Source organism: Phyllostomus discolor, chromosome 4 (assembly GCF_004126475.2).
Source record: "Phyllostomus discolor isolate MPI-MPIP mPhyDis1 chromosome 4, mPhyDis1.pri.v3, whole genome shotgun sequence".
Lineage (NCBI taxonomy): Eukaryota > Metazoa > Chordata > Mammalia > Chiroptera > Phyllostomidae > Phyllostomus > Phyllostomus discolor.
This window is the reverse complement of record NC_040906.2, coordinates 163791771-163803816: the sequence shown is the minus strand read 5'-3', so window position 1 is coordinate 163803816 and position 12046 is coordinate 163791771. Positions and strand designations below refer to the sequence as shown.

At 42.5% G+C, this 12046-nt stretch overlaps 1 protein-coding gene across 1 annotated transcript in view; it reads left to right on the top strand.

The window, feature by feature from the left end:
* LOC114494272 (prolyl endopeptidase) overlaps nt 1-12046 on the top strand; it is a 104833-nt gene that overhangs the window by 31325 nt on the left and 61462 nt on the right. The window contains exon 7 of the mRNA XM_028509271.2: nt 11344-11449. Coding sequence (XP_028365072.1) covers nt 11344-11449 — 106 coding nt within the window. The remainder of the gene's footprint in view (nt 1-11343; nt 11450-12046) is intronic.

The window sequence follows — 12046 nt, the reverse complement described above, 5'->3', positions numbered from 1 at the left end:
CTAGCCATTCATTCATTGATGGATACTTGAAGTGTTTTCACAGCATTATTTGAATAATGCTGCTATGAGCAGCAATCTTTAAAAATACAGTGGCGATACATCATATCTACATTTAACATCTGTATATTCAATTCTGCTAACTAGGCAACTGAAAAGAAAAGCAGATTTAAATAGTTTGAGCGATCCTTCTACCATTCATTCAATAGATGTTCACTCTCCATAACTTGTCTATGTGATCTTTACCACGACCCTGGGAAGCGGTGATCATTCCATTGCATGGACAGGACAGGGTGGTTGACTTGCACGTCCACTGGCACTGCCTGCAGGGCATGCTGGCCTCTGTATCCTCTTAACCCCCATGTCCTCTTGTCTCTAGTCAGGAGGAAGAGGTCACATAAAAACAACAGCAGTGGCTGTTTAAACAGTGACAGTAAGTGAAGAGATACAGCTGTAATGAACAGAAATAATAAATGCAGCTGTTTAAAAAAAAAGGACAAATTTGGATCAGAATCCTAATTAGTGAGTAGTGCAAAGAAAGTCTGTAAGAACACCAGCTTAGTGAACACAGACTGGGTGGAGACTTCCCCTAAGCTCTATTTCAGCTGCCTGGGTTGTCTTTATTAGACAGATGTCCCCCCACCAGTTTCCAGGGTGGGTTGGGCAGGTCTGGCTGACTTCGGTGAGTGTCCGCATTCTTCCTCGCCCTGCCACGTGTGATCTTTCTGAGCTGCGAGGACCTCCTGCTGCACAGAGGAGCACACTCTCACCTGGATGTGACGACTATAGTTCTGCAGGTTTAAGCCTTCAGAAGCCTCAGGCCCACCTTCAATTGATGGTTCAGGTCCAGGTCAGAAAAACCTAGACCATGAGAAAAATACGGATGTGGGAGTTGCTGGTACCTGGCATGGAAGCATGAGAAAGCTCAGGGGCTCCAAGAAGCTGGTGCTGTGGTCACTGCCTAGACCAGAATCTCCCACGACTCTGCACAGATGAGCACTGGGGGCATTCCCTGGGAGAGAAGCAAAGTTTCTTAACAGCCTTTCTCTAGTGACCCGCACCTTAGAGAACAGTAGTAGTCCTTTCCATAACCAGGCACCAAATGCGTGTGTTGCAGTTGTGGCTTTTATATTTCAAGTAGTTCCCTTTAGGATCATCATTCTGACCCTCATATTTCACAAATACATTTAACAGTGTCTCTGAATGGAGAGCCAGTGTTACAGAGATGGCAGTGTCCTGGAACGGGGAGCTGCAGAACTTATTCTAGTCTTCTCTGCAGTGCTGGGTAAATCGCTTCATCTCTCCAGGTCTGTTTCCTCCAGGGCTTTTCAGCTCTGGAAGGCTGATTGGAGGATTATCACAGCCTCTCAGAAACCCTGAAGCAGGCTTCCTGGGTGAGAGAACACAGCTGCTGGGTTTGAGAGCATGGGAACGTGTCGGGCCTTTGTGGATGTGGTTCAAGGCAGTGGGTGGCCGGCTGGGTGTGGAGCGTGTGTCAGTTTCCCTGGCTTGCTGCCATCCCCCTCCTCTCTGTCTGCTGCCATCCAGACTCACTGCCCCGTGTGCCATAGATGCTGTCTCCTCGTGCTGCCTCCTTCACAGATCCTCCTCTGCTTTCCAGCACTGGACAGGTCTTTCTTGCTTTGAGCAAGTCTGTAAATTCCAACCAGGAAGCAGCTTTACTTTGTCCATTGTTGCCTAAGACAGATCTCTCCCCAGGATGAGCACCTTCCACCTGGCAGAACCCATGGCCTTCTGGACACTTTTGGGTGTTAGATCTGTTACTGAAGGTTCATTGCAGTCCAAACTAAAACATCAACTCCAGTTTACATGCTTCTTCCCGCTCCCTAGCTCAAGTCTGGTGAGCAGATGGGGCAGGATTATTCCGTCCTTCCCCTTGTTTTTGTTTTAGTTTTGTTTTGTTTTGTTTTTAAGCCTTGGATGAATAGTCATAACAGCCTTGTTCACGATAGCCCCAAACTAGACATAACCCACTAGAAAGTACATGAATGAACAAATTGTGGTATATCTGCAATGGAATAATAATAATACTCAGTGATAAAAAGAAATGAACTATTGATATGCCTAACAACATGGACGAATCTCAAAATAATTATTTATGCTCAGTGGAAGAAGCCAGAAAAGAAAAAATACACAGTGGTCCATTCCATTTATACAACACTCTAGAAAATGTAGACTAGTCTACAGAGGCAAGGGCAGACAGCGCTTGCTTGGGGATTGGGAGGGAGAGGGTTGGGAAGGAGGGAATATGAAGGGGCAGGAGGAAACCCTGGGGATGGTGCGACTGGAGCTCGGAAATAATGTTTTATAGGCGGGGCCATTCTGAGCAGTGGCAAGATGCCCATTTACCTTCCCTCAGGTATTCACCCTGGTTTTTTTCTTCAGTGGCTGAGCAGGGAGACGGAGGCAGGGAAGGGGAACAGGATTTTTGGTCATCGGGAGCCATTCGTTGATCTCGCGTGGCTGCTCCCTGCCCACCAGCTCCCTTAGGGTTCCTTTTGTAGTGAGACCCCCTCCGCCCTGGGAACCTGTGTATGTTGTTGTTCCCTGACGTGGGTTCTAAACTCTCTGGCTGACCTTTTGGCATTGTCCCTCAAAGCTTCTGCTCTCAGGAGGATTCCCTTGAGATTGCTAGCTCTCTGCCATGTCCTAGCCTTGCCCCCATCCTTTTCCATGGTACCTTTGAGGTGACTGGAGCCCAGCTACCTTGTAGGTGCCTCCTGATCCAGGGAAAGCCACAGCCCTGGGTTACCCCATCCTGGAGGTGCAGGCGGTGATCACCCTCCTCACCTGCCAGGCCTCTGCTCTCAGTCTCTCCCGGCAGCATCCTCATGTCCCTGGGGGTCACACACAGCAGATACTTAGCATTTGGCTTAGAAGAACAATGACATCAATTATTATTTAACATCGACTGTGAGGCTTCAATTGCAGGGCAGTGATTATGGAAGGATAGAAGTTGTCATTTAGAAGATTCTCTTGGACGGAAAGGAAAAGAAAAGCTTTTTGTTTAAAAGTATTTGTAGAGCATCTGGGGGGAGAAATCACAAAGAAATCAAGCACTTCCAGGCACTTTTCCCAGCAGAGGGTGCTCTAGAGTGAAGATTCTGAAAATGTATCAAGTCCCTGTAGAAATGATTAGGAAGAAGATACCCAGCCTCTTTGTGATTATCTAAGCTGAATCCTATGCCAAGAACCAGTTCTTCAAGGGGGGGGGGGGGAAGGCTTTTTGTAAAGAAGTAATCCTAGTTCTTAATATTCATTACGTTTCTCCATAAGCCATTTTCATGCATTCACGTGTGACCCTTAGAGTTAACATATACATACTTATGTACACACTTATGTATCTGTCTTATACATATATTAACATGTAAAATCATTGCCTGATGCTTGACTCACCATAGGCACTCATGAATGTTAATTTTCTCCCTGCCCTGCTGAGGTTCATGCCCGCAAAGACCATCTGGGCCTGGAGTGCACCCAGCATCGCCTGCAGAATATACACGGCCAGTAAGGTCCAGATGTTCCTCGGGGAGCTGGGCCTCCCTGTCCCTTACACGTTGGATAGTTTTGAGTTGGAGCAGTAATTGCTCAGCAGCCTTCTTCCTGGTCAGCACAGTTCATGCACCTATTCTCCAAATACCTAGTAAGCCCTGGCTTTGCATCCCCTGCTGTGCTGGTGCCTGGCGATGCTCAACAGCAAACAGCAAAGCACTGGCCCTTGTGGAAGATGGTTTGGTCTAGTAACCTATTCTGTTCCAGTATTTTCATATAATACAAAGAGTCTGGGGGGTCATGACAGAATTTCTCCCATGTTTGGTTTATGTGTCATTTTAAAGACACCGTTGTCCTCTTGACCTTAACTTCAGTAATTGAGCCTGTGGCTGCCAGCAGGTGTTCTTACTGGGGACCCATTGGTTCCTTATGCGGTCCCTGGGAAGTCCTGCACTTTCCAGTGGCTCCTGGAGACTGACTCCCTGTCTCCAGCACGGGAGGGGCTGAGTGGTTGTCTTTAGATTAGCCCCGGGGTGGACTCCTAACTGGACTGTGTGTGCCCAAGGCTCATTGTCTGTGTCCTTTTTTTCATCAGCACTGCATGAAGTGATAAAATCCATCATGCTGATTAGCACGCAGCAAAATCTCAGCAGCATGCTTGGGAAGGCAGAAAAGTCAGGAAGCCAGACTAAAGACCTGGATGTGAGTAAAGCTAGAAGGCGGTGCTGCTCTCTGTGTGATGGGAGGGTTGGTTGTTGTAACAGTAAGGCAGGATTTGCTGACCAGTTCCTTTCTCGCCTGACCCCTCTATTGGCCAGTAAGGGAGAAAAGAAAACAAACAGCGGATTCCTATGTAACAAGCTTATCTGCCAGAAAAGCAACCAGGTAGATTAGAAACAGTAGTGGCTGTGTCAAGTCTAGAATCCCTGCATTATTTATTTCACTTTGAGTGGGTTATCTTTTCTTTACCTGGAAATTTCTGCTATATCTGTTTCTGGCATACCAAACAGCAAATCATACCATGTTTGGATTGATTTCTCTTTCCCACCATTGCTGTAGTACCATACTGTGTTCGGAAAGCTGGGTGTTTGATTTAATGACTGCCTATTAGAAACGTTTATGTTAAGGCACATCATGTGTGTTTATGACTACCCTGTACTTCTGTTACTGACATTATCTCTTTTTATTATAAACCCATAATGAGCACCATAAAAGAAAAGCCATCATTGTGGGTGATTAGTTTGACATTTAGCAGTTTTTCTAAGTTAAGTTTTGCAGATATGCTTATTATTAAAGGGATATAATGATTAACAGCGATTACAAAAGGAATTCAAAAGCATCTCTGAAACAAAATTGATTATGGTGTTCCTCTCAGAGCAGGGAAGGTTAACTCTCAAAGCTATTAAAATCTGTTTCCACTCACTCCTTTTGTTAATTTCCTGGACAATTTTAAGTCTCACTGCTTTTTAGTATACTTATTTTACACACACAATTCTTTTATTGTAATATATAAAAGAAAATACTTTCTTCAGTTTGAAAAAATGCATATAGATTCGAATTATGAATAAACTTTCTTCACCCTCTTCTTGTTGGATTCTAAGTGTATACACACACACAAACACACTCTTCATGTCCATGAAGTTTTGTTTATTAACACAAAACCATGTTAATGTGCAGTTCAGTAGCTCTTGCATAAAATACCTTATGGGCTTTCTTTGAAAATGACATGTTTGAGGAAAGTCCACATATTCTGTGTATGTATAAATATTGATTGTGTGCGTTGTCACTTTGGAAAACAAATAAGTTTGTAGATAGTTGAATGAATGGGAGTTTAAATCATTAATTAAGTGATCTCCTGTTAATTTGCTCTAAAGAAAAGATACACGAAGAAAAGCTAGCTGTGGAGAGGCTCTGCCCACAGCTCCCCTTCTCCCCCCGAGCCACCACGGAAGAGAATAAGTCTACCAAGACTTGATCTGCTTGGGGAGGAAAGGTGGCCAATCTCTCAAAGGAGAAGGACCCAGAGCCTTTTCCTCAGTGGGCTTTTATTGGGTTTGTTTTGCACAGGGATACAGGGAAAGCTCATTAATCATTGTCAGGCAGTAAGGATCAAACAATAGATAACATACAAAGAACTCTGAGGGCCTGTTTTGAGTCAGGGTCTGATAGCTTAAAGAGCCATAAAACTTTAAGGAACAAACTCCTTGCTTGGGCCCTTATCATTTAATTGAGAGCATTGTAAACAAAGCAGGTTTCATGGGATTTTACATATTCTTTCTTAGGCCTGATTGCCCAGGGAACCCACCCTTTCTAGCACTGGGCTGCACTGCCCTCTGTCATTGTTTCAGGCTTAAGTCAGGCAGGGGAAGTAAGGCAGCCAAGAGATTAGGAGACTTCTTGCAGACAGAATGAGGACTCAAGCTATGTCAAAGCCTAGGGGTGAGGGTCCATCACCCCCTTTTGCTATAGCCCCCCAAGTCCTTCCTTGGGGGCCTCCCACGTGATTGTGCATGTCTTAGGTTGTTTCCCCCTTGGGGAATCTTACCCGTCATTGGCTAACCAATCAAGCATTGGGGGCCAGGCAGGGTCCAGAAAAAGGAGCAGAAGCGGTGCCCCTGCCTGGGAGATCAGCTTTGTCTCCTTAGTGGCTTATGGTCCTTAAAGTTGCTCACTCAGCTTTAGCCATGGGGGCGGTTCCCAACAGCTAGCTTATTCAGGTCATTTAGGAAGCCCGGCTGCTTTTATTACATAACATTGAGACTGAGAATAGCCAAATTCATTGACGTAAAAGTTTTTATAATGCTAATAATAACAATTAGTAATACAGCTTTTTTATAAAAACAAAGATCCTATTCACTAGAGAAAACTGCAATTATCAACATATTAGTTCCATTTCACACTTATTTCTGTAGATTCATAGTTTTAAAAGTCTTAAATAAACTGATGGTAGAGCTGACGATGACCCGTTGTAAAAATGAAGCCCCTGGACGCAGACCCTGAGGGCCTGAATGGAGTTCCATTATACCCACACTAGGCATTAACTGGACATTTCATAAAAACGTATTATTTGGGACAAGTTTCCCTGAGGTGTGCTCTGGTCGCTGCTTATCTCTCTAAACTCTGTGGTTTCATGGCTCCTGGGTTTGTAGGGGTTGTACCCTTGAATATGCTGAGTCACATGGACTGTATGTGTTTGTTGGACCAGCACATGTGAACCTGACAGAATCAAGTAGAAAATACTAATTGAATGATGTCTGTTCTACCAAGGGTTTCCTTGGTAAGTATTACTATCTTAGCACAACTTAATATCACAATATGCACAACTAAAATTTCTTAGTGAATTAGTGTGGCTCCTTTAAACAAAATGTAAAGTCCAATACCCCTATATATTATGCTTCTCCTGTTGATAAATGCAGATGAGTACGGTAGCTGTTGTTATTGGGTGTCCCTTTCAAAAGCAGCATTTTGTGGACTGAAATTGATATTGTTTCATGAGGCCTGATGGGGCCCTTAGCTTTCCTGCCTATCTCTGTTCCCTTTATCTGGATTTCAGGAAAGTCATCTTCCCTTAATTCCATTCATTCTTAATTCTTTTAATTTTCACTTTTAATTCTCTAGTGAGATTCAGGTGTCCTCATCAACACAATTTTTCTCTTCCCCTCCCAATGATTTCCAAAATTCATTGTTTTTAATTGCCTTGAAATATAGTCTAAATGTGAAGTCATGGCTCAGTATGTATTGTTACTGATTAAATTATGCTGGAAAAAGGTGTAATTTCTAATCTCTATATTTGGGGGCAGTAGTAACTTATAAATGGTTCTGAGATCGGAGACCTTGAGCGCTTGAAAATTCAGTTACGCATTTGCCTCAGCAAATGCGGTCACTGGCTGCGGGGCATCTTGGGTTGTGCGGAGGGGAGTGGGCGTGAGAAAGGCCGACTTCACTGGCATGCCAACACCAATGTGCCTCGGAACTTCCTGCCTTAGATTAAATCTAAGCTGCTATGTAGTACAGACAGAAAAACTTGTTGCATGTGCTTGAAACAGCCATCATCAACAGTTTGGTGTGGTTTTTGCAGTGACTTTGCTACCTTATCTTTCTGCTGGATGAATTACTACAACCGACTGAGCATCACTTATGATTGATGTAGCATGACTTTAAACACTTAGCTCTAAAGATTCTGTCTTTATTTAAAGCATAGAGAACAAAAGTTTAAAGTATTATTTTGTTTTATCTTTTATCCTCGCCCAAACATGTCCACTGATTTTAGAGAGAAAGGAAGGGAGGGAGAGAGGGGGGAGAGAAACATCAGTGTGAGAGAGAAGCATTGATTCACTGCCTCTCACATGCACCCAGGCCAGGGACCAAACCCGCAAGCCAGACATGTGCCCTGACTGGGAATGAAACCCACCACCCCTTGGTCCATGGGGCAATGCTCCAACCAACTGAGCCATACTGATCAGGGCAGAATACCTAAAGAAGGAGTTAAGATCCCAGAAATCTTCCTTGCATCCCCTTGCATCTTCATCTGACTATTGAGAGGTGCATGCGTAGGAGGAGACTCCATGGTGCAAGCTAAGAACCACCACCAGGAAGCTGTAAGCCAACGACTGCCAAAGTTTACCAAGTCTGGGAAACTCACATTCTGACCAAAGTGGAAAGACCTTTTGAATAACCAGGGCAATTGGCAGAGAACCCAGAGAGCCGTGCCTCCGCAGTGGGACTATAGGCCTTACCAACAAAGCCTGCAAACAAGCCTTGGGTGGATCAGGCTGATTTAGCAACAAATGATCTGCCTCAGAACTTGTAAAGAAAGAAAAATGCAGACAACATTCAAACTCTTCAAAATCCAATAAAAATATTACTATGTGTAAAATAAGCAGAAAATTGTGGCATAACCAGCAGAAATATTAGTGAATAAAACAGATCCAGAAATGCCAGGTAGTAGAATTAGCAGACCAGGATGTTTTAAAAGCTATTATAAAAATGATTTTAGAAGTGATTGAAGGGATTTTAGAAGTGTTATTATAATGGACAAAGGAAAAAAATATAGAAACCAAATATTATTCTAAAGGTGAAGATTAAACTATCTGAGTTGAAAAATTCTCTTCATGGGCTTAACAGCCGTTTAGATACTATTAAAGACAATGTCAGGGAATTCGAAGACAAGACAGTTGAAACTAAACCAGGAAGAGGAAAGAATGAACACAGTCTTGTTGACGGTGGAACAAAACGGACCGATCCAGCATTACATATTTGAAGTCGTAGGAATGAGGGGACACAACAGAATACACAGGTTGAGGAAAAGTAGGTTCACTGTTGTTCATATGGAAAATAATGCAATAATTATTAAATAATAATACAAGAATAAACTTTTATGTACTCACAACTGTAAACCTACCTTTGCTCCACCCTGTATATGAGGAAGAAATGGCCACAAATGTCATGAATTTGATAGACATACCCATGGATCCAAGACACTCAGCCTATTTCAAGCAGGCTACTATGGCAAAGCCCATTATAATCAGCCTGCAGAAAACCAAAGATAATCAGGAAATCTTGGAGACAAAGATAAATGACTTTTTATCTGCAACGGTGTGAGTGAGAAGACACTGGAAAGACACCTTCCTGATGAGGCCGCACTTGACTGCCACATTGACTACTGTAGACCCTCCCCACACGTTCCACCTCCCTTACCCAGAGCTGTTCGTGTTCTCCACGGCTTTTATCATTTTATGCATATTCCACATAACTCTGTATTTATGTGTTCATCTCCTCCACTAGGCTGTAACTTCTTATTTTCTTGATTTGTTCACTGATGTATCTTTAACACCTAGAAAATGACTTGAACGTAATAGCTGCTTAGGAAATTTTTATTGAAAGAACAGATGACAGTTGTTAAGTGTGATAGGGTTCTCCAGAGAAACAGAACCACCAGGATCTGTGTACATGTACAGAGAGAAAGATGTAGTTTTTAGAAGGTGGCTAGTGTGCTTTGGAGGCTCGACAAGTTGCAATCTTGCAGGAAAGCCTGGCAGGCTGGACACCCAGGGAGGGTGTCAGCTGGAGCCCCTCCCCTGGCAGAATTCTGCTAGCTTCTGGGAGTTCGTCTTTTTCTGTGTAGGCCTCTGACTGATTGGGTGAGATTCCCTTACAGTTATGGAGGGTAGTCACTTTTATTCAAAGTCCACCGACGAGAATGTTAATCTCATCAAAAAAAAAAAAAAAATACCTCCACAGAAACATCCAGAATAATGTTTGACCAAATACCTAGGTACTGGGATTTGGCACATGAGAGCCAAGTTGACACATTAAATTAATTATCACAGTAAAATGTGGAAAAATGGGAACTGTTATGCACTGCTGAAATGGAAGAGTGAGTTGGTACAGCACTTAATTTGGCAGTAGCTAATAGAGTTGAATTTGTGCATATCCTACCACTGAGCAATTCTACTTTTATATAGAAACACTTATGTAAGGGAAACATGTATGTAAGGCACAATAAGCATATTCAAGAATTTTTCCAAAGTTTTCCTTATAATAGGAAGAAAATGGAAATAATCTGAATGTTTACTGGTGGGAAAATAGATCAGTTAATTGTGGTATACTCTTAGATTGGGATACTGTACAGCAGGTAAATGAAATAAATGTGCATATGTCAACATGGATGAATTTTTTTAAATTATGTTGAATAAAAAATTAGTTTCAAAGGATACCTATATATGTATAGTTTGATACCATCTATATTTTAACTCAAAACCATAATGTTTTTTTCAGCAGTTTTTTAATCAAGATTGCTTTTGCTAATTAAGATTCTCCTGTTTGACACTGTACAAGAAATTCACAGGACAGGCCTTTGTTCTCCCACCTCGGTGGAGGTGACTAAAGACACGCACAAAAAGTTTTTCAGTAGAAATTGTTAATGTGACCAGTGTGAGCCACAAGTGAATTTCTTTGCATCCATGCCCATTTTGCTAATTTTTACTCATTTAAGACAACTTTTAAAATATGTAACCTGTGACAAAACTTTAAAGTTAGGCATAGTAATATCCAAAATGACAGATTGTGTGTATTTTCAGTTAAGAAATAGGCCGAGACTCTCTTCTAAGACTGGTTCCTTAGGAATGAAAAAACTCTGGAGGTTTAAAAACTCTTATCCATAGCGCTAAGACAAAGGACATCGATACAGGACAGAGACCCTGTTCTAAGACAGGTGGTTCCTGCTTTCTAGAAAAGTGCTAAATCATGGTGGCTCGTGAATGCACCTGTGCAGAAGATGCTACCTGACCCCTGCTTCATTATAACAATATTATAATAAATTAGCATTGTGGGCCCCCCCCCCACCCTGGTGGCCAATCAAGGAAAGTCATGGAGACCACATGCGCAGTAGCTTTAAAGTAATATAACTTGTAAATGCACAATAAAACCCCGCCAAAACTAGCAAGGAAAGATCCACCCTGTAAGAATAGAATCCCTCTAGCCCCTAGGTCAGTCTCTGCTCAGAGCTGACCCACTCCCACATTCTGTGGAATGAACTATCACTTAATAAGTCTGCTCTCTGTCTTCTGCTATTAAAAAAAAAGGCTGAATTTAAATAAAACATCACATTGAGTCATTTTTGATATTCAGTTATATCTATTGATGTTTTGTACTTAAATATTTTACTGTTTTGTTAAACTGATTATGAGTGAAATAAGTTAAAGTGGATGGATGTTCATCTTTTTTTCTGATAACTTTTGAGTTTAACCTTTATTTTTTACTTAATATTTAACAGCATTCTCACCAAAGATACATTCTAATCAGCCCCCTGCATTGTGTTCATTTCCCTCATAGTTGTCAGATGATGGTCGCTATGTGCTGCTATCGATAAGGGAGGGATGCGATCCCGTAAACCGACTCTGGTATTGCGACCTGCAGCAGGAATCCAATGGCATCACGGGTGAGTTATCTTTCATCCACAAATATTTACTCTAGAAAGCTCCATTAAAAAGCAATAAATATATTTCAGACTGTGACAGAGATTTCTAACTCTACACTTGATTGGGCATTGCTATAGGGGGGCTCTGCCCTTAGGGCCCCCTTTCTCCCCTCTCTCCCCACGAGCCACCACGGAAGAGAATAAGTCTACCAAGACTTGATCTGCTTGGGGAGGAAAGGTGGCCAATCTCTCAAAGGAGAAGGGCCCAGAGCCTTTTCCTCAATGGGCTTTTATTGGGTTCATTTTGCACAAGAATACAGGTAAAGCTCATTAATCATTATCAGGCAGTAAGGATCAAACAATAGATAACATACAAAGAACTCTGAGGGCCTGTTTTGAGTCAGGGTCTGATAGCTAAAGAGCCATAAAACTTTAAGGAACAAACTCCTTGTCTGGACCCTTATCATTTAATTGAGAGCATTGTAAACAAAGCAGGTTTCACAGGATTTTACATATTCTTTCTTAGGCCTGATTGCCCTATGGAACCCGCCCTTTCCAGCACAGGGCTGCACCTACCACCAGCATTGTTTCAGACTTAAGGCATTGTTTCAGGCTTAA